General features: G+C 43.0%; 1 protein-coding gene across 1 annotated transcript in view; it reads left to right on the top strand.

The window, feature by feature from the left end:
* The window catches only part of NME7 (NME/NM23 family member 7), a 93,616-nt gene that overhangs the window by 66,217 nt on the left and 7,164 nt on the right, over nt 1–20,235 (top strand). The window contains exon 11 of the mRNA XM_084300465.1: nt 10,827–10,934. Coding sequence (XP_084156591.1) covers nt 10,827–10,934 — 108 coding nt within the window. The remainder of the gene's footprint in view (nt 1–10,826; nt 10,935–20,235) is intronic.

The following is a 20,235-nucleotide window of genomic DNA, read 5'->3' as shown; positions in this document are numbered from 1 at the left end:
GGACATCAGTGCCTGTTTCTGAGACCAGTGCCTCTGCCAGAATTTGGGGTTTTATAATTGTGGAAGAGTCTTTGAAACACAAGGTCTTCTGGGGCTTGACAGGATCCACTTGTCTTGGTAGGGGATGTGTTTCTTGGCTTGTAACCTGACAGTACTGAGTGAGACTGCTTTAAACTAGGATTGATGGAGGAAGGAGGTATCATTAGGAACACCGAAGTTAAGTCAAGGGGTGGTATGGCACCACTTGAGGGTGGCAAGGATAATGGGAGGATCTGTGCCACTCCAGGGAGCGCTGAGGGTTCAGGAGCACATCTGAAATGTTTGTTTACCAATGCACACAGCATGAGGAACCAATGGCACGAACTGAAAGCTTGGGTCCTTTCCCAAAGCTCTGATATCATTGGTATTAGTGAGACCGGGTGGAATGAGTCCCATGAGTTGTGCTGGAGGGCTGCTGGCTGTTCAGGATGGGTAGGCAGGGCAGGCAAGGTGGAGGTGTTGCTCTGTATGTCAGGGAGAGATTGCGCTGTACAGCCCTTGCCATTAGGGATGATGTTGTAGAGAACCTCTGGGTGACAGTGAAGGGGATGGATAGCAAAGCAGATGTCTACTGCTGGTCATCCAGCCAGGATAATAGCACTGAGGAGTTATTTAATAGGCAAGTGTGAGAAATCTCTGGATTGGTAACCCTAATCCTTGTGGGATGTTTCAGCTTCCCAGAAAAACTGGGAATATCATACTACTGTGACAAGAAAGTCTGGGAAATTCCTAAAGTATGTTGAAGATAATTCATTGTCACAAGTACTTAGCCAACTAGGAAGGGTGCCCTGCTAGATCTGTTGTTGGAGAATAGAGGAAGGCTCATGGGAGATGTGGCAGTAGGTGGCTGTCTTGGCCATGGTTATGGTGAGTAAGTTGAGTTAAAAATGTTTGGTGTAATGAGAGAAAAGGACAGCAGAGTTGCCACCCTGGATATTAAGAGAGCAAATTTTAAACTACTCAGGGAGCTATTTAACAGCGTCCCATGGGAATCAGCTTCAAGGGTTTAGGGCAGCTGTAAGAGCTGCTCACTTTTTAAGCACCACTTTTAAAAGGCCAGGAGCAGGCAGTCCCGCTGTGCCACAAGTCAAGCAAGCAGGGCAGAAGACTGGGCTGGCTAAAGATGGAACTCCTCGTGGAGCTAGGGCAGAAGGAGAAAATGTATGGCCTCTGGAAGCAAGGTCAGGCTTCACAGGGAGAGTACAGAGCTGCAGTTCACATTTGTAGGAAAAAAACACAAAAAGCCAAAGCTTAACTTGAGTTGACTCTGGCCAGTGTGGTGTCAGACAACAAAAAAGGCTTTTTGAGTATGTCAACAGCAAGAGGAAGTCTAAAGAAAGCACTGGGCTGGTACTTGATGAAGATGGTCACCTATGAAATAGGGGTGAGGGAACATCCTTTTTTTGCCTCAATTTTTAATACTAATGATAGATCTTGAGCTGCCCAGTCCTCTGAGATGGAGGATGGAGGATCCTGACAGGGGAGTGCTGGCTTTCCGTTTGCGGTCACTGAAATTGTAAGGGACCAGTTGTAACAGTTGAATATTTGTAAGTACATGGGGCCTGACAGGATTTATTCCAGAGTACTGAAGGAGTTACTGGATGTTACAGCTGGATCCCTCTCAACAATTTCCCAAAGGTCTTGGAAGTCTGGGGAAGTCCCTGCTGACTGGAAACTAACCAGGGTACAAGAAGGGCATGAGAGAAGACCCAGGGAACTACTGATCTGTTAGTTTAACCTCAGTGCCTGGAAAAGTTACAGAGAAGGTTGTCCTGGGTGCTATTGAAAGGCATTTAAAGAACAACGCTGTTATCAGGCATAGTCAACATGGGTTCATGAAGGGAAAGTCCTGCCTTAGTAACTTGATCTCCTCCTATGACAAGGTCACCTGCTTAGCAGATGGAGGGAATGCAGTGGTTGTGATGTAATCATGCTGGATTTTAGTAAGGTTTTTGGTACCATCCCTCTCAGCATCCTTCTGGACAGACTGTCTGACTGTGAGATGAATGGGTACATGCTATTCTAGGTGATGAACAGGCTCAACAGCAGGGCTGAAAAAGTGGCAGTGAATGGGGCTACATCTGGTTGGTGAACAGCCACTGGTCTTGTTCCCCAGGGCTCAGTTCTAGGCCTGCTTCAGTTCAAGGTTTTTATCAACGATCTGGATGCAGGAGCGGAGTGCATCCTTAGCAGCTCCGATGATGATAATGAACTCGGAAGAGCTGTTGATTCTCTGGAGGGATGTGAGGCCTTGCAGAGGGATCTGGACAGATTGGAGCACTGGGTGATCAGCAGCAGCAGTGTGAAGTTCAGCCGAGGAAGATAGTGGGTTCTGCTCCTGGGACAGAGTAATGCCAGACACGGTACAGAGAATATAAAAAGGACGTTAAGGTGCTTGAGTGAATGCAGAGAAGGGGAACAAAGATGGTGAAGGGGCTGGACGCATATCCTGTGAGGAGAGGCTGAGCACACCTGGGTTGTCCAGCCTGGAGCAAAGGAGGCCGAGAGGTGACCCCAGGGCTCTGTGCAACTCCCTGAGGAGGGGAAGTGCAGGGGAGGTGCCGGCCTCTGCCCCTGGTCACCAACGTCAGGGTTCATGGGAATGGCACAAAGCTGCCAACTGGTGAGACTGGATGGTAGGAAAAATGTCTTTATCACGAGGGTGGTCAAACACTGGAACATGCTTCAGAGGGAGGTGGTTGATGCCCTGTGGTTGTCAGTGTTCAAGAGGCATTTGGATCATGCCCTCAATAACATGCTTTAACTTTTGGTTAGCCCTGAAGTGGTCAGGCAGTTGGACTTGGTCTTTGTAGGCCCTTTCCAACTAAACTATTCTGTGTTCCCATGGCAGCTCTCCAGTTCCCCTCAGTGACCCCGCATGGCCTGGGTTTTGCAGGCTGTGACTTATCATCAGAGCACTATGCTGGAATTAAAGCAGCGATAAATCAGGGAGAGAGAATAGTTGAGTAACTGGCCTGGGATTTGGAAGATATGAGCTAAGATCTAGACATTGAGCTTATGATGCATGTGAAATGCATATTTCTTTGTGTTCCTGGGAAATCAATGTCTCCCTTTCTTGCTTTCCTATGCTGAAAAATGAGCTCCATTTTACTCCTATTTTATTTTCTTCCTTGTGTCTGTTCGTACGGTAAGGTTTTCAGGCCAGAAGCCATCTCTTCGTAATGCTGACTAGTACAACTGGTCCTGAACACAGGAGGGGCTTTTAAGAAACAGTTACAACACAAATACTGACCGATTCCTTCCCTCACAACAGAGCTGCTAACTGTGTGGGAGGAGATGGCAGCATTACTGCCTCCAAGGAAAAGCTTGCTGTTGGACAGGAGAGGCTTCAGGGCACGGAGCTGAAGGGAAAGCATTCTCTCATGGTAGAATTTTAGAAGCCATTTTCTCCGATTTGCAAAGTGTGAAGTTCAGCTACCCGTACAGCCTTTACAAATGTACAATTCTGCCTCTAAGATTTCTGAGGAAAAGATAATTTATAATTATCTTGTTCTTAGAGGGGAGAACTCAGCCAAAATATCTGCAGACTAAAAATAATGTCTTGCAACTTCATAGTGGCTTTCACTGGAGACTCTCCATATATTTTGCTAACAGGAATTAATGAAATCCCAAAATATCCCCTGCAGCTTAGTATTTTTTTTAATCCTTATTTTACACGTGAATTAATAAATGGATAAAATTCTGGATGCATTGAAGGCAGTGGAAAAGCATCAGTAGGACCAATATTTCACCCTTAAAGCTTAAAGTAAAGCAACTCATAATCAAATTCAGTTATACTATATTTTCTGACGTCCTATAGGGTTAGTTGTTTTGGGTTGTTGTTAAATGCTTGCTTTTTCCATCCTGTCAAGTAAAGTAAATATCTGTTATTCCACCCAGGTAATACACTAAGATAGCTAGATATTTTGTCTTTACCCTTATTTTGTGACCAACTCATATTTGGTGTGTCAGTTATCCTCAAAACTTCACCATCAAATATAGTTTACACTTAACTCTGAAATGTGCCCGCTTACTCTTATCTAAATTCAGCCCATTGACTGTGTCAGATATGCGCACGAATGCAACAGTAAATAAATTTTGTAGCAGGGCGGTTATCATTAGAATTGCTCAGGCATCCACGGGAAGTGCCAAGACCTTTAAAAAAGCTATCTCAGGCTGGCAAATGTGCCACGGTTGCTGCCCACAGAAAAGTCTGTGGAGAGCTGGTGCAGCACCTTTGGGCCGCCAGTGAGAAGGCTTGGTAGGGAACGTGTGGGAGTGAAGCGGAGAGGATGAAAGTGCCTCAGGGGATGGAGGGTGAGAAGCAGACAGTATAACAACTTCTACAGACTTGTGAGCTTCAGGAAAGCCTGCCAACACTGGAGCATCCGTTAGCCAAAATTCCAGAAGATACAGGGCTTCAGACTGGTAGTTCAGGGGTAGGCTGACTTTAAAGTAAACAGAAAAGCAGATAATTTATTTTATTTTTTTTTCTCAAGCTAGAGCGGGCTTTTGTAACACAATAAACTATGGTTTGATTACTTGCTGCTACTGTTGCAAAACTATTTGATTTCAGAAGGAGATGAGTCTCTGACGCACTTTCCACAGCTTTGCAATTGAAAATTTGGTTGCTGTTGCCTGGATCAGATGATTTAATTTGCTGAACAAACCTTTGCAGCCACAGTATTTCAAGTACGTAACTGTAGGCACACAGGCTTGGCTCCGTTAAAGCTAAAAGAAACTTGTCAGAACAGCCAGTGATTGAGGGCATAAATATTTTATCATCAATCAGGAGAAGATAACCTGAATATCTAGGTCAAATGTGCAGTGCTCAGAGGATACAAGATCATGCTAAATTTTATAGAGAAATTTAGCATAATCCGTGTAACCTTCCCAGATTCTTGGGGATCTGTATATCAGTTCGTTTTGTGATAACAATTAAAAGGTGAGGGCTGTGTGTGTGTTTGGAGGGGATTGTTTTGGTGTGACTTTTTTTGTATGATTTACAGAACGTACAAAAGCCTTTCTGATAACATTGGCTCCCTTGGAAGTGTGCATAAGGCCTTCGATATTCAGTCCATATATGTACATGACGTTGCTGCAGCCGATGTGGACACAGAGAAAAGAAAATGTGTCACTCTGTCAACAGGAGACTTCTGTTCTGGATTGCTTTGTAAAATGAAAGCTGAAGGAAACCTATTGCATTCTCTTGAACATTGACCTGGTTTTGTATTTAGAATCTTTCTGAAACACTTGTCAACAGAAGGGCCCCAGCTTTCAGGGCAGAACGGTTTCTTACCCAGTTAAAGACTGTACAGCAATGACAGATCCATCTTACGTAGGTTTTTCTCTCAGTGATAGAGACAGAAGGCTTAGGACTGCATTTGGTGAATTAAATAGGCCTCAGATGTCATGTTCTTCTGCTGCAGTCGATGTTGAGTGTAAGGTGGCTCATTGCATGAAACAGGAACATAAACCAGGTCAGCACCGAGGTAGTTGCAGGGGAAGCATCCATATAAAACTTCGTTGCTTAGATTTTGAGAGAAGTATGGACTTGCAGAGAAAGCACACTAAGCAAAGGGAGGCAAGCGAGCCCTTGTGATATATTGTGTGCAAAAGATCATCCGTGACCACAGATTTGATTTGGAGTTCAGCCTTTGTCTTTAGATGGGAGGATCTTCTGTGAAGGACGTATCAGGCTTATCAAGCAAAGTTGTCCCCACTGTAACAATAGCATTCAGGTGTTTCTTTAGCTTAAATGATCATTACAAGAGACTTGTCTAGTATTGTGTTCTGCATAACAGAATCTGTGCTGCTTTTATCATTTTACTTCTTGCTGATGGCTTCTGTCAGAGCGACTATTCTGTGCAGTGCCCTGCTGCAAGAAGCAGTGTGTCACTGGTGCTAAAATTCCTGAAAATAAAAGTCAACTGAAGAGCTGTGATGATGGGAAGAGAAAAGAGAGGTGCTTATCCTACCTGCCTTACATAGCTGTTGTGCTCCACTCATTTCAGAGGAAACTCAGGTGCCATCAGCTTTCAGATGGCTAAGGTTTAGCCAGACAAATTCCACTGAAAGTGCTGGAATTTTTATTTGTTCCCAGTAAACGTGGGTTCTGTTCTCTTGAAAAGGGCGTAGCTGCTCCTTGAAAGGAGAAAGCACTTGCTTTGTTTGCCTGGGTCTGGCTACTGCCTTCTAAATCATTTAGCACCCTTGCAAGGAGGGACTGTCTCTTTTATGACAGCAGCTCACCAGGGTGAGCCAGAGGAGGAAGAAGCTTCCTGAGCACAGGGTGGGAGACCAAGTCAACATAAAGCTTTCAGAAGGGGTGGTGATTGAGGATGCTGAGAAGAGCAAGGAGCAGATGCACAGTCAGAGCTCAGGTGGAGAAGGAAAACAAAATGTTTTGCTGTGGCTTTGAGGTGACTGCAGAGTTTCTTGCAGCTCAGGAAGTCCTGTAAATGCTGGTGGTCTTTAAGCAAACCTAAAATAATGAATCTGTGCTGGTAGCACACCATGGGTAGGAGAGGGATGGATTGTGAATTCTCTTATTTTTATTCTGTTTTGCTCAGGAGAAGTGGCAAAAAAAAAAAAATATAAATTCAAGGTTCCTTTTCTAGTTTGTGTTTTAGTGGAACATAGTTCTAGGCTGTAAAAGTTCCTCTGTGTGTTTTTGGTGATGAAGGCACCAAAGAGTTTGATTTTTCCCACTGAGGAAGGAGGGAATGGTTGCTACACAGAGTCAGTGTTTGCTTCTTTGCTTTTAGCTTGAATGCCATTTAAACAACAACCAAGCAGACAGAAGTGTTTAAGAGCACTTATATTTCTGCCTTTCTAGGTTCCCAAGTAAACATTCAGGACAGATGCTTTAAAATACCTGGTTGTATTTACTTGAAATCTGCAGTTTTGGCTGGAATATATGCTACTGGTCTATACAACTTCGTGTCTAGTCCATCAAAAAGCAGCTGTTTGAAGGAAAAGTGGTTCATGAGCTTTGCTTATCAAGTATGTTTATGATTTTTCAGTCTGATTTTGACGTAGTATTTTACGGATGTTATTGGTGAATTTTTTGTTTCCTTTTGCTCATGTAGAAAGATTTTAGAATGTGCTAAGCAGTTCATACAAGCAATGTTGCACAGGGCACAATTATATGATAGAAACAAGAAATATATGCGTCCGTAACTTATGTAGGAGGACAAGGGTCTTCAAAGGGCTGGATGTAGATCAAAGCCCAGCCTATTATGTGTGATCAAATAGCCAGCTGCACAAGACCAGAGAGGATGAAGCTTTTTGGTACAGCATCCCCTGTTTGATTTGTTGCAGACACAGAGTACCCTTCATGTGAGATGCAAGTTTGTGGCATCCTCATTTGCACATGTGCATGAAGTTCCTGCACACACATGTTCCTCCCCTCTTATGCATATGGTAGAGCAGCTGGAGCTGCTCTTAACTGCTCCCTTATCACATCCTCATAGACTCATTTAGGTTGGAAAATACTTTCAAGATCGTCAAGTCCAACCATCCACCTAATACTGCAAGTTGACTGCTAAACCATGTCCCTACAAGCTGCATCCGCACATCCCTTAAATACCTACAGGGATGGCGACCCTGCGACTTTCCTGGGCAGCCTGTCCCAGTGTCTATCCACCCCTTCTGTGAAGAAATTCTTCCTGATACAAATCTAAACCTCCCCTGGTGCAACTTGGAGGCGTTGCCTTGATTCTTTTGAAAAAGTTTTTGAAAACCACTATGTGAAACACATATTCTAAGGCTCAAGCAGCAAGCTTATGAAAAAAGATTAAAAGGGAAAAAAAAAACACACCCCCAAGCCAAGTATTATATTTGTATCTATTTGCTGTTGCAGTTGAGGAACTATAAATAAAATGCTTGGCAAGCATCATGTCATAGAGCAGAAGAGCATATATTAAGACGTGCTATAAGGACCAAGTTTTGTAAGGAAATCTCTTCCCCCTCCCTGAAACATTCCCAAGATTTTCAATTGTACATACACAAGGATGCCTATATCTGTTCACATATCTCTTTGTATCCTCATCCTTTACTGATACCTTATTCCCTGGGGGGTTCTCAGTGGTGTTATGAGATGGACTAGTGACACTTTGGAACTGATGGTTATTGCTCTTTTTTTTGGCTATGTAAATGTAAGCAGAGAATGCCTTACCTCTCATCCTGTTTATTAACTGATGGCAAGAAAGGTTAATTTAGATTCTTGTTAATCTCGTGCTAACAATGTAAAGAGCTGCAGGCCCAACTTCTGTGTGCTTCTGATTTACTCCAATGCCAGGCAGAACAGAATCAGTCCCTTTTGTGCAAGAAATTTCAGGTTTTGTGCAAGATAAGTTTTAGGAGGGCAGGAGAATGTGTCACAACCCGTGTAGAAAAACTGAGGAAAGAACAGGAGATCATCGGTGAGAGTGAGTGAGTCCAAGCGAAGAACAAAAATGAAGTCTTCTGTTGTGAAGTTGTGAAGCAGAAATGAGAACGCAGGACAAATGATAAATCAGGAGGCCATAAGTGTTTTTAAAGGAGAAAAAAAAAAAAAGAACAAAAGAAAAAAAAAAAGAAACATGGGCTTGGTGAGGAAGGAGGGAGAACTTGGGAAAGTTTCAAAAGAAGCGTCATTTTTGGACCTGTGGGAGGAGGGAACAGTTTGATGCATAAGAGATAAAGTTTGGTGTTTCATCTTCTGTTTAATTTTTGAGATCGGAGCTATTTCTTACTAAAGTATTTCTAGAGATTCCATAGCCACAAGCATTTTTTCTAATATGCCCAAACTTTACTTAAAAGAATTGATATCCTAATGCTGTTGCCAGTTTCCTGACGAGGTAGTTATTACTGGAATCAACAGTTGTTTCAAGGAAGGCTTGATTTAAGTGTTGTGTAGCTATAGTTGACTGGTATGCGACTTTTGTTTTTCCAGCGAATTTTCTTATCACAGGGCTTTAGTGAGGAGAATAAGGTGGCTTTTTTCTACTGTAGTCTTTTTTTTTTTTTTTTAATATGAGACTCTTGACCTTTCCTCTGAAACAAAATTTGCCTGATGTCAAGATTATCTTATTCAGACATCCCTGGCAGGCATCCATCTTCAAAGATCCTGTATAACCTGCAATACACACATGGTAGCAATGGGGAACTGAAACATCTTGTAGTACATTTTGGGTTATACACATTTCAAACATTAAAGCAATTTGCCTTTCAGGTGGGTAGCAGATCATCACAGGAAATGGATCTAGGTTTATTAGGTCACCATGATTGTTAATTGTTATTACAGGAAAATATCTAGGGCTTGCTGGGCTAAGAGAAGGTCTTGCCCAGAAAGTCCAGTTGCCTTAGTTTATGAATGAGACGTGACAAGTGGGTGAAGTTGGAAAGCAGCTGAAGGTTGCTGGCAGATATATTCTTCTGAGGTCTTCTGGGACTAGCTTAAAACATTCACTGCCTTCTCAGATGAAAGTGTGCATCTTGCAAGTGGTCCTCATCTGTACCCGTGCAAAGTTTTCCAGGTCAGACAGGAGCCACAACTGAAGTTGTTTTGAACCCACTTGACACCGAAAGTTAAGAAACGCTCAGACAATCCAGTCTGGTGACTCGGCTGTGGGGGCAGTAACCTCTGGCTGTGACACTGAAACAAACATCTGGGAGGGGCACAGCAAAACTGCACTGGCCACTTCCAAAGTGATTACACCCTAATAAACCTGGTGTCTTGTCAGAAAGTGGCTGATGTGTGCTATGTTGGCAAGGAAGAATATTTTGTTGTTGTTGTTCAGTAGCTATAACCTCAGCTTGTCATCAGCCTTGTCCCCTTGCTGGCAGCAGTGCTCCCTAGAAACTTATGGAAGAATGTCAAAAGGGTTTTAAGGAGGGGTAGTTGGGCTAATGCCATCAACACTTAGTTTTTAAAGGAGGCATATTGTCCATGAGGGAGGTTTGGAAAAAAACCTCCATTGCATTGGGAGGAGGGACCAACAAGGCTTAGCATGGTTGGCGTAGGATAAAGGTCCAAAGGTAAGTCTGCAAAGAGGTAGTGCAAAAAAGTGCAGCATGGCTGCTGCACTTGAAAGAAAGAGCACAGTGGAGGTAAGAGCTAATGAAAGCAGTTCTCTGAGGTAGAAGATGGGGAGATTCACCCTGCTGAAGAGATGGGAGAAGAGTGTTGTCTCAAGATCTGAGTGGTATCTGCTATAATAAAAAAAAAATATAGTCAGGGAGGCAAAGGAGAAGTTTGGTATCATGGAGAAAGAAAAGAGGGTTGAAATGTCAACTACAAAGACCAGAGCATGTTGTAAAGAGTCTGGAATCATACTGCATGGAAGCACAGCAGCAATGAAGGCTGAAAGCCTGGCTGCTCAGTAGTTCAGTCTCACAAATGTCAAGTACTGAGGCAGAGAGTACAGTGGTAGCGGAGGCAGTCTGCAAGGTGGCATGCTAGTGTCTGCTCACTCAGGACAGGAACATTCTGTGCTTGAGAGCTGCAAAGTTGTCAACACAAACTAACTACATTAATACAAATGCCAGGAGGGTGGATCTGTAATATGGAATGTCCTGCATCCCACCCAACGTGGCTTAATTAGCCCAGTTTCAAGCAGTTTTCACAGGTTTGGTCATGGCTTTCCAGCAGTTGTGCCTGTGTAGTGCAAGCTGGAATTTCCCTCCTCATTTTCTTTTACAATGTACCACACATGCTTGCATATAATAATAATGTTTTGCTTTATAAGATTCTACTGCATCATGTCATTCACCAGGTCTTTTGATTTTCTTGTGTTCAACAGGAAATAGCCCGTCATCTCCGACCTGGAACTCTGCGTGCTGTCTTCGGGAAGAACAAGATTCAGAATGCTGTCCACTGCACAGACCTCCCTGAAGATGGACTTCTGGAGGTAAGAGCTGCTACATAAAAATATGCTTTTATATTGTAGGAAATTTTAAGTGAAAAGGTGAGCTTGACACTATTTTAAGCTGTTCAAGTGTTTTATATGTGGAATAGCCTTGCTGGAGACCGGTGAACAATGAGAAACAAAAGCAAAGAGCTTATTAAGGGCAATTAACTCATTTAATTAGGATACTGTAAAAACGTATCCATGCACTTTTCTTGAGCAAATATAGTACAATAAAATACTTGCTGAAATGAAAGTTAAGTCTTCTGTGTGGCTGAATGTATACTTGCAACTGGATACCAACGCCTAACAGTGTTTCTGTAAGGACATCTTCTTGGATAACCACCGTCACTCCCAGTCTGGATTGTCTCTACAGAGAGCTTGTGTTGGGCCAGGGATATCACAGGCTCTAGGGATTCAAGTTTTCCACATAGGCAATGGTTTTCTTGGTAGGTGGTGATAATTATGCACATCAGTTGGAACTTCCTGTGTTTTATGGTAACTTACTAATTATTACTTGATGTTGGTGTTGTATGCTTATATTAAAGTTCAATAAAATGAGAAAAATAAATTAAGGGAGTTCATAAAGACATAAGTACTCACTGTGAAACCCAGAATAAGCTGACTCACCTAGTGCCATACCCCAAAGATGAGGTCTGAACAAGGGGGGCTGAAGTGATGTGTCAGCATATCTTGGATGGATCTCTTCATCACTGCGGATGTTTCTCCAGTGCTTGCATAGCTTCTGTTGTACTTCCTACGTGTATTTGCGAGTGGTTTGCTGTCAGAGTGTATCACTATGATGGAGCAGCAAGAGTTTTCCTAGCTTGGATAATTTTATGCTGCCAAAAGTGTTTTTTCATTGAGGGAAGAGGAAGAGCTAACTGCGTCATGATCTCCCTTCATGAAGTAAAATTAGATGTGTGGGTTAAAGTGCTGTTTGCCAGGAAATTGCATCTAGCTTAAAGAGTAGCATAGTGTTAACTGAGAATTGCAGCCAACATCAACAAAGTTAAAGCTTTTTAAACCATTTCCAAGCTGTCATTAAAAGTTGACAACTTTTCATTTCTGCCCAAGGTGTCTGGATTTAAACAAGCAAACAGGTATTTATCACCGTGTGCCTAAAATCTATCCGTCATGGCTTTTAGATGGCAGCAGTAAAAAGGTGTAACCTACAAGGGAAAAATAAGTCTCATCAACACTGACAAGGCATTTTAGTACTTCAGCAGAATTCTCTCTCATGTTCAGTCTGTCTCCTTTATGCTGCCTACTGGTGCAAAGCAGCTAAAACCCCATTTTGCTGGTGGTTTAAAATGAGTATATAGCTACTGTGAGCAAGGTGTGTGGGACAAAGCATTTGAATTGCTTCTCCAAAACAAAAGTTAAGGCTGGAGTTCCTTCTCAAGTGGAAGTTCTCCACTACGTGTGTTTGTCCTTTGAATCCCACAGCCTATTCAAAACTTCTTGATCTAGTATTGCTCTTGACTGCACACTTCGCAGTTCCCATGGCAGACTGGTCATTTTAACAGTTTGTTGTTTTTCCATCTAAATCTAAATCTTTCTCTCTCTATTTTTTAAATTATTTATTTTTTAACTTAGGCATAATTGTACATGGAGTGTGGTTCTTCATCTGTCTGTAGTTTCTTATATACAGTCCATGTTAAACCAGCAATTTTAAAGGACATCAGTTAGCGTTCTTTAATGAATGTGACAGAGCAGCAAATGTTTTATTGTCATTGTTTAGCAAATTAATGTTGTCATGTAAAATATGGAGACCTTTTTACTGCTGGAACTGTACGTTTTGGAGTTTCCTTAAATCTGTGTTTTGTAGGAAATGTAGCTTCCTGAAAATGTTGTAGGTAAGCAAAATTAAAAAACAAAACAAAACAAAAAAAAATCTTCTGGATTTGTTTAAGTGGAAGAGCTTGCCACAGCTGATGAAGAAGAAATGATACAATATGTGCAGAGATAATCCTTGTGAGAGACTTCCTACAGAAGCTTTTCTGTGGGAGGACCTCAAAACCAGTCACAGATACCTGATTTGCTTGTCAAGCAGAAATCAGACCTTCCACACTCCGAGCCCCAGTAGCTGTAACAGTGCCACATGCGCTGGGCTAGAGCAGAGCGACTCTGTGGCGTGCAAGACAACCATAGAAAGAAACTTCAGCCAAAGGCACTGGGCCAAACTGATGTTTTTAAGAAATATGCCATTCAGTGAATGATAGTGAGTGTTTTAATTCTTTAATGGATAACTGAATATTTTAATGTATTGAGTTTAACGGAGCAATTATCCCCAGCCTCAGAGGAGGTGAACTCAGATAAGGAGCTTGTTGTAGAGGAGAAGGACCTCAGCAGTCTTGTGTTGGCTTGGTGTCCACATGTAGCAGTGGAACTTGATTCTTTCGGCAGTGTTATAGTGTGCACTCGTCATGTCCATGTTCTGGTAGCAGATGTTGTTATTGCTGAGATGTTAAGTCTGCTGCTCCAATAAAAACTTTACAGTATCATTGCTGGATAACAGATTAGTAGAGAGGGAGTCTGGAGTAAGTGTACCCCTGCTATATCTTTATAGACTGAAATTTCAGAGAGAAATCTAGGCTACTGGGTTTGTACTACAAAGATGAACGACCCTTTTTAAAACCCCGATGAAAAGGACTTAATCATTAGCAATCTCTTTCATTTCTTCGGGTGGCATTGTTTGTACAGTGTTACTGCTCTGTTTCAGATATGACTCAGTATAGCTTGAAACCCCAGACTCTATGCAAATTATTGCATTCCTTTTTGCTGATGGAAAAGGTAAGTTTGGGATCTGAATTCAGGCCAAAGAACCTCAGTTTCATTTTTAACTCTGGTGCTGATTTTATGTGAGCTTGGCCAAGCCACTTTTCAAATTTTGGCATGGAAGTGTTTGGCTCTGAAATTCTGTATGAAGATGCTCTGACTTATATTTATCTTCTCCAAAACGAAATACTAAATGCAACTAGTTTTAGAACAGAAATTGCAGAAGCTTTAGTACAAATAATGGCATGAAATTGTTAACACTGTTTTTTTTTTGTTTTGTTTTGTTTTGTTTTTCCTACTTACTAACACATTGAACTTTTCTATTTATTTTTTTAATATTTTTATTTTTTCTTTGCAGAATAGGAAATAGCTTAATTACTCTTCTGAATCCTTCCATGTTCTGCACCTCCCCTAAGACCAATAATTTTTATTTTATTTTATTTTTTTTTGAGAGAGAGAGGATGCTGTGTTGTAAGCTTTCTGAAACTCTTGGTCAACCAGAGAGGTAGGCCTTAGCCAACTGCTACAGGCCCAAAAGCAGGCAGAGCCAGTCTGATAGACAGTGAATAATGCTGTTTACTGCCTTTGATTCAGAGCTCCTGTACAACCTTTAACATATCTATGGCTGAATCATCCCTTTCCAGATGTTCCCATTTCCAATGCAGCCTCTTCTTACAGGCTGAAGAGCTGCAGAGTAGATCCTCCAGTATCTCGGAGCTTGAAATGAGCCCAGCGGGTTTGTACAAAGACAGCCTTAGCTGCGTCTGTCAGCCAGCGTGCAGACTACTTACACTACTAATGCTAAAACAGCTTATTAGGGGTCCCTGCCACAGCCCCAGCTCTGTTGTGGCCTCATGTTGTGTGTGCACACCTGCAGGGTAAGCAGTGCCCTGAGGAGCTTAACTGTTTAGAGGAGATGAGTTGGATAACTGAGGATCAGGTGCTTGCTGAAGTTAATAGTCAAACTCTAGGTAACTTCGGTGGTTCATACTTAGTTGATGGTCACTAGAAAGGGAAGGTAGTGAACTTTCTCCCCAAAATCATGACCAAGGAAGGAGTACTTGGGGGAAGGAGAGAGAGCAACTCTCAACTCTTTTCTCAGGAACAAGGGCTAATTAACCAGGGATCAGCTTACACACCTAGTTTTAGAACAATGTGTGTTTAATTAATGCAGTGCAGTAGTTTTCCAGTGTTTTCTGTTGGACTCCTTTTCCATGTACCTGGAAAAAGGAAAGTTCACTTTTTAATCTAAAAAACAAGCAAACAAACAAGCCAAACCCCGAAAACCAAACAGCAGCACTCGCTCCCACCAGTTTGACCCTTAACTCCTGTCTTTGTTCTACAAACTACTTCACGTTTTGGGCAGTGACTGAAGCATATCAGAGTTAATGAATAACTCACTTTGGCGCAGGGGATGAGGGGAGATGCAGTTGAGTCTAAAATGCAACTGGCCATGTGGAAAAATCTGTGTATTTTCAGTTGTAAAGCTGTAACTACTTTTTTTTTTCTTGGTATGCGGATACAAGAGGAAGGAGAATATTGCCCTGAATGCTCTTGGATGAGCACTTTGACTTACTGGGCCAGGCGCTTATTTATTGATTTCATATACTTGTGTGTCTTCTGTCAGTACAAAATGTATTTTCACAAGTGACAATGGGCAGACACAAATAGCTCAGAACAGTCTGTTTTCTCAGCTTTGCTGTAAGTTTTCCATTGTAATGGGGAGAGGAGAGGAAGGAGGAAGTATAGAAAGGATTCTGTTAGACATGGAGTGTTTACGAGATGGTGGGGACAGTTTTGCATCTACGCACTGACTCAACTCACCGTCTTGGACCTGAGGAACATTTCTGATAAGTGTCTTGTTGAAATAAGTGTTTGCAAACTATCAGATCTAATGAATCAGCATTCCCTAGTCAAACAAGTTTTCTTGAAATTAGTCATTTCTAGGCTAGTTTTAATTGAAGTACTTGATATAAAGTGCTGTGGCTAACAGGCTTTACGATTTATATGTCCCCTTAAAGAAGTGAAAGAAAATTAAAAATCAGTCAGTGAAGGTCTCACATCACTGGAGGTACAATGAATGAACTCTCCACAGGAGGTGGTGCTGTACGCACACCTTAGCTCCTTGTTATCTTAAATGGCAGAACACTTTCCAGATTATGCAGGAATCCATGTAATCTGAAGGCATTAAAAAACTGCTATCCTAGACCCTCAGTTACTACAAAACCAGTATTTGGGGATTTTGTCATGCTCGGCCTGCAAATTGTTGCTCGAACTGTGCAGTTCAAGGTATTTTTGTTCCTGAAGGGCATTTGTACTGCAGCCAGACACTTGGGGAGCGATAGACTGCATGCCTCTGGGGTAACCTGAAAGGTGTCCTCATTGAGATGCAGCCTGAGTGTCCGAGCTGTCCACATGAGCTTTATCTTCCTGTGCCATCCTGTATGGGGCACAGTCAGTCTCCTGGGGCTTCTTTGCATTGCTGAAAAATGCTGTCATACCTGTATATACATGTGTGTGTACATAAATACATGTAGGGAGAGGATGCTGCCATTGGTGCAACAACATGGTCGAAATGTGAATTTTGGGTGGGATAACCTTCTCCCCGTTGCTGAGGGAGATAACGTTATTAGGTGACTAATTCTTCCAGTGGCCGATAACATGGCAAGCGCTGTGGGAGTGTGCTTACCTGTGCCTTTGTGTGTCTGGTAGGCCATGTATGAAACAGCAGAGGAGGGTGAGCTGCTCAGCCAGTTTTTATGGGAGTGGAGGATGTGCCAGCTTTCTTCTGGGTCTTGTGTCTCCATCAGTGCTCTTTCCACTGACTCCTCAGAGCTCCACACGGCTGCCGGGTGCTGTTGGGGGCAGAACTACTGCTGGAAGCTCTTTTTTCCCCTGCACAGCCTCACACCGGTGAGATGGGCTTACTGTTTCTGAGCAAACAAGTAGTATCATCCACCTGCACAGGCTACCTGTGGTGGTCTGACAGGCAGAGGCTCGGACAAGTTCTGGCAGTAGGAAGTTCAGCTGGTTGAATCCAGCCTTGGGGAGATGGGAGGCAATGTCATACGATAAGCAGTGACAGGATGGGCCAGTTCACCAGATGCATTTTGTCCAGACAAGTGCTGTGGGCGATGCAAAACAGCACTGTTTTTCTTGGACTCTGTATTACCTAAGTGCTCTGATGAGTGTTAAGAGCTGTGCTGCTCCTGGGCTTTTAGCGCAGCTGCCTTCCACCTGCCAGAAGCCAGCTGTACCTTGCTCTGGTTTTCCAAACAGTGCCGTGAGAAGCACACCTTGTACCTCCTTTCCCTTTGCGTTTATTTGAGGAGGCTGGGAGGAGGGGGTTGTTCTAGCAAGCTGTTCAGAGTGGCCGGGGAGGCACTCACCTTGCGGCGGGGGAACACGACAGATGCGTCCCATAACCATTTCCCTAAGCACGGAGTCCTGTTACAGAAGCACTCTGCTCCCTGCCAACTCGCCTTTTTCTGCTCGCTGCTTTCTTCCCTGCCTGCTGCCATTGTCTCGACACGTGGGTGTGCTGCAAGGTGGTGGCTATCATCCACCCTGGAAATGCTGTTGTGCCAGCAGGGAGCTGGTCGCTGGGTTTAGGTTGTAACAGTTTAGGACGGAAGGCATCAGAGGGATGCGGCTCTGTTACACTAATCTTGTTGGTGCATCAAGGTATAGTCCAAGCAATTTAATAAAGCATGTCAATGAGTAACTCTCAGAAGCGTCAATGTGCTTACTGTGGAATTTGTGTATGTCACATTCTGAACAAAGGTCTCCTGCATTGCTTGTTACCGATTAACTTGTCTGGTATTATGCAAGCTGCCTCTACCAGCTGAGAACTAACTCTCCCCATTCACAGGGCAGCGCAGCTTGTAAAACATTACACAGCAGAAGTGCATAGCATGGCAATGAACCTTTCACTGAGGGCATTTCAGCCGTACAGCATTTCCCTCAGGAGTCTTTAAAATATTAATAAAGAAGCCATTGTTTCACTCAGTCATACGGCAATTTTGCAATGAAGTCTTCTATTAGGGGCCCATACTGAGCTGCATAATCCAGGGTAAGATGCTTTTAATAATTTCCAGTGAAAAAAAAATACAAAATTGGAAGGTTTGAGTTGTTGGTTTTGTTTTGTTTTGTTTTTCAAGTTTTCACCAAAACACTATTTTTGGCTGTCATTTGGAAATTTCAGTCTCTCCTGGTACAAAATGATTTCTAGAGAGACCTGTCAGATAATGGTTATTATGATTCAAGTGCGTCTCCATTTTAACTTTTTGACACTTTTTACCCAACAGCTGTGAGAACAGGTTGGAAAGAATCTGGAGTGTAGGAAAACTTCATCTCATTTGGTGATGTTTTTGCATATCAGCAAATGTTAGCCAGCACTGGAATTCTGTCTCAAAACGTTTCCTGAGGCTGTATATACACTTATAGAGAGAATTAAGTAATCTTTTTGCATAGGCCCATCTGAAAAGAAATTAAAATTAAAAATAGCAATAATAGAGAGATGGATTTTGAACACATGTTGGTGATTTATCCTTTTTTAAAATTAAATTATGATATTATTGGGTCACTTGCAGCCTAATTTTGAACATCAGTTGTATAATTATTATACTTGTGGGCCAGACAGGCAAACTAAACTAGAACCTTGTTTAAACAGAGTTGTGAAATAGTTGAGCTCTTGTGCTTCCTCTTCTGGGTAAGATCCGAGGTCCAGCTGCCCCTCGCTCTGCCAAGTCGGAGGTTTATAAGTGCCAGAGAGGAGAAGTTAACGAGTGTGAACCAAGCAGCTCCCAAAGCTCTTTAAGTTTCACCTTACCCCGGAGGTAACCTATGTGATAAACAGGGCTTGACTTTTGGCATGTGTCCATGTTGCACTGAGCAAGGTAATTTTGCAGAGGGGAGGTCAAGGCAGAGGGACAGCTTTGCACTTCTTTATAATTCATCTGAGGCCCAGTTTGCGTCTTTGAGAGCACTGCTGTCTTCTTTCGCTTGACATATTCTCATTTTGAACCAAAAACCTCAGGTCCTATTTCCTCTACCCCTGTGCTGAAGTACAACAGCAATTTATGTGCAACTCAGCTGCTCTGTGGGCAGACTAAAGGAAAGAGGAGAGAGAAAAGCCTGCGGTAATACCTCATACAGCAAAACCAATAAGCAGTGCTGTCAGTTGTGCAGAAGCATGGTATCTCCTTTTGTTTCTTAAGCAAGGAGTTCTGCACCTTTTCTCATGGTAAGAGAAGCACTGTTTTCATGTAGTGCACACTGCTGTGTGATGCAAATATATTTTTACATGAATTCCTGTTACCGACCTCAGCCAGCTGCGCCTCCCACCTCTCTCTCAGAGGTCAGGTAGGTAAATAATTAGCTATATTTGTACTTCCTGTATAGCATTTGCACCTTCTCTCATCAATGCAACTCTCTTGACTGGATACTCTAAACTAGCAGTAATTATTAAGTCAGCCATCTGCATATATGTGTTGAAATGTACATGGAGCGTGAGGGTTGAGGGGGGGAACAAATCCAAACTTGTATTAATATGGATACAAGACTGCACACATGCTTTCCTGTCCAGCATACATGTAGATGCTAATGATGAGGGTTATCTTGAGTTAGGAGTTTATCAAGCTCCAGAAACCACTTTGTCTTTCATTATTAATAATAAGCAATTAATCAAAGTGTGGTATCATTATCAGTGTCGGTTTTGTGTTGTGTTGTGATAACACTGCAGGCTCAGGCCCTGTGCATGATGACCGTGTGCTAGCAGCTGTGCCAGTCAGAATGGTGATGGTCACCTGAAAGGATGTTGGCCATAGTCTAGGGCTCTTTGAAGTCACCAGCATCTTCTGGCTTCAGTAAGAGCAGGATTGTCCCTCTCCCTCCTTATCCCTGAAGTGCATTGGTGTAGAGATGGGGAATGATAAATCTGTAAGTATATCACGTTACCATGTGGGCAAGTTTCCCTCTGTGTTGATCTCAGTAGTAGTTATTGCCGTTGTGTTGGAGAGGGACAGTGTGCCGAGAGTAGCTAGCCACAATCTGGGAACTGTGGCCTTCCTGGTTTACTCAGTCCAGCTATTGAGCAGGGACGTGGTCAGCCAGGTGCCAGGAGTCTGGTCCTGTCATGACAGTTTGAGGTTCAGCCCATAGCAGGAGTGTTGTAATTGCAGAGGATCTCTGAGACTTGAAACAAGCTCTTGGCCTCCCCATACTGACCTGTCCCAGAGGGGTATGGAGCTTTCTAGGCTCAGTGGCCTCATCCAGAAGGCACTTTGAACACGACTCTGTGGGAGGGTTGCCACTGCCTGGGCAGGATGATTCCTGTCAGCACAGAGAGCCATGGTCTGCACAGGGGCTTGTGATGGTGCATGCAAGGCCACTGCTTGTGGATGGGGTGGTGGTCTTGTTTTGTTGGGCTTTTGTAGGGTGTTACAGAGTCACAGAATCATGGAATGTCCCAAACTGGAAGGGACCCACGAGGATCATTGGGTCCAACTCCTGGCTCCACACA

This window comes from Netta rufina (assembly GCF_964035555.1).
Source record: "Netta rufina genome assembly, chromosome: 1".
In the NCBI taxonomy this organism is placed as follows: domain Eukaryota; kingdom Metazoa; phylum Chordata; class Aves; order Anseriformes; family Anatidae; genus Netta; species Netta rufina.
Note: the sequence above shows the minus strand (reverse complement) of the source record. Positions and strands in the feature narration are given on the sequence as shown.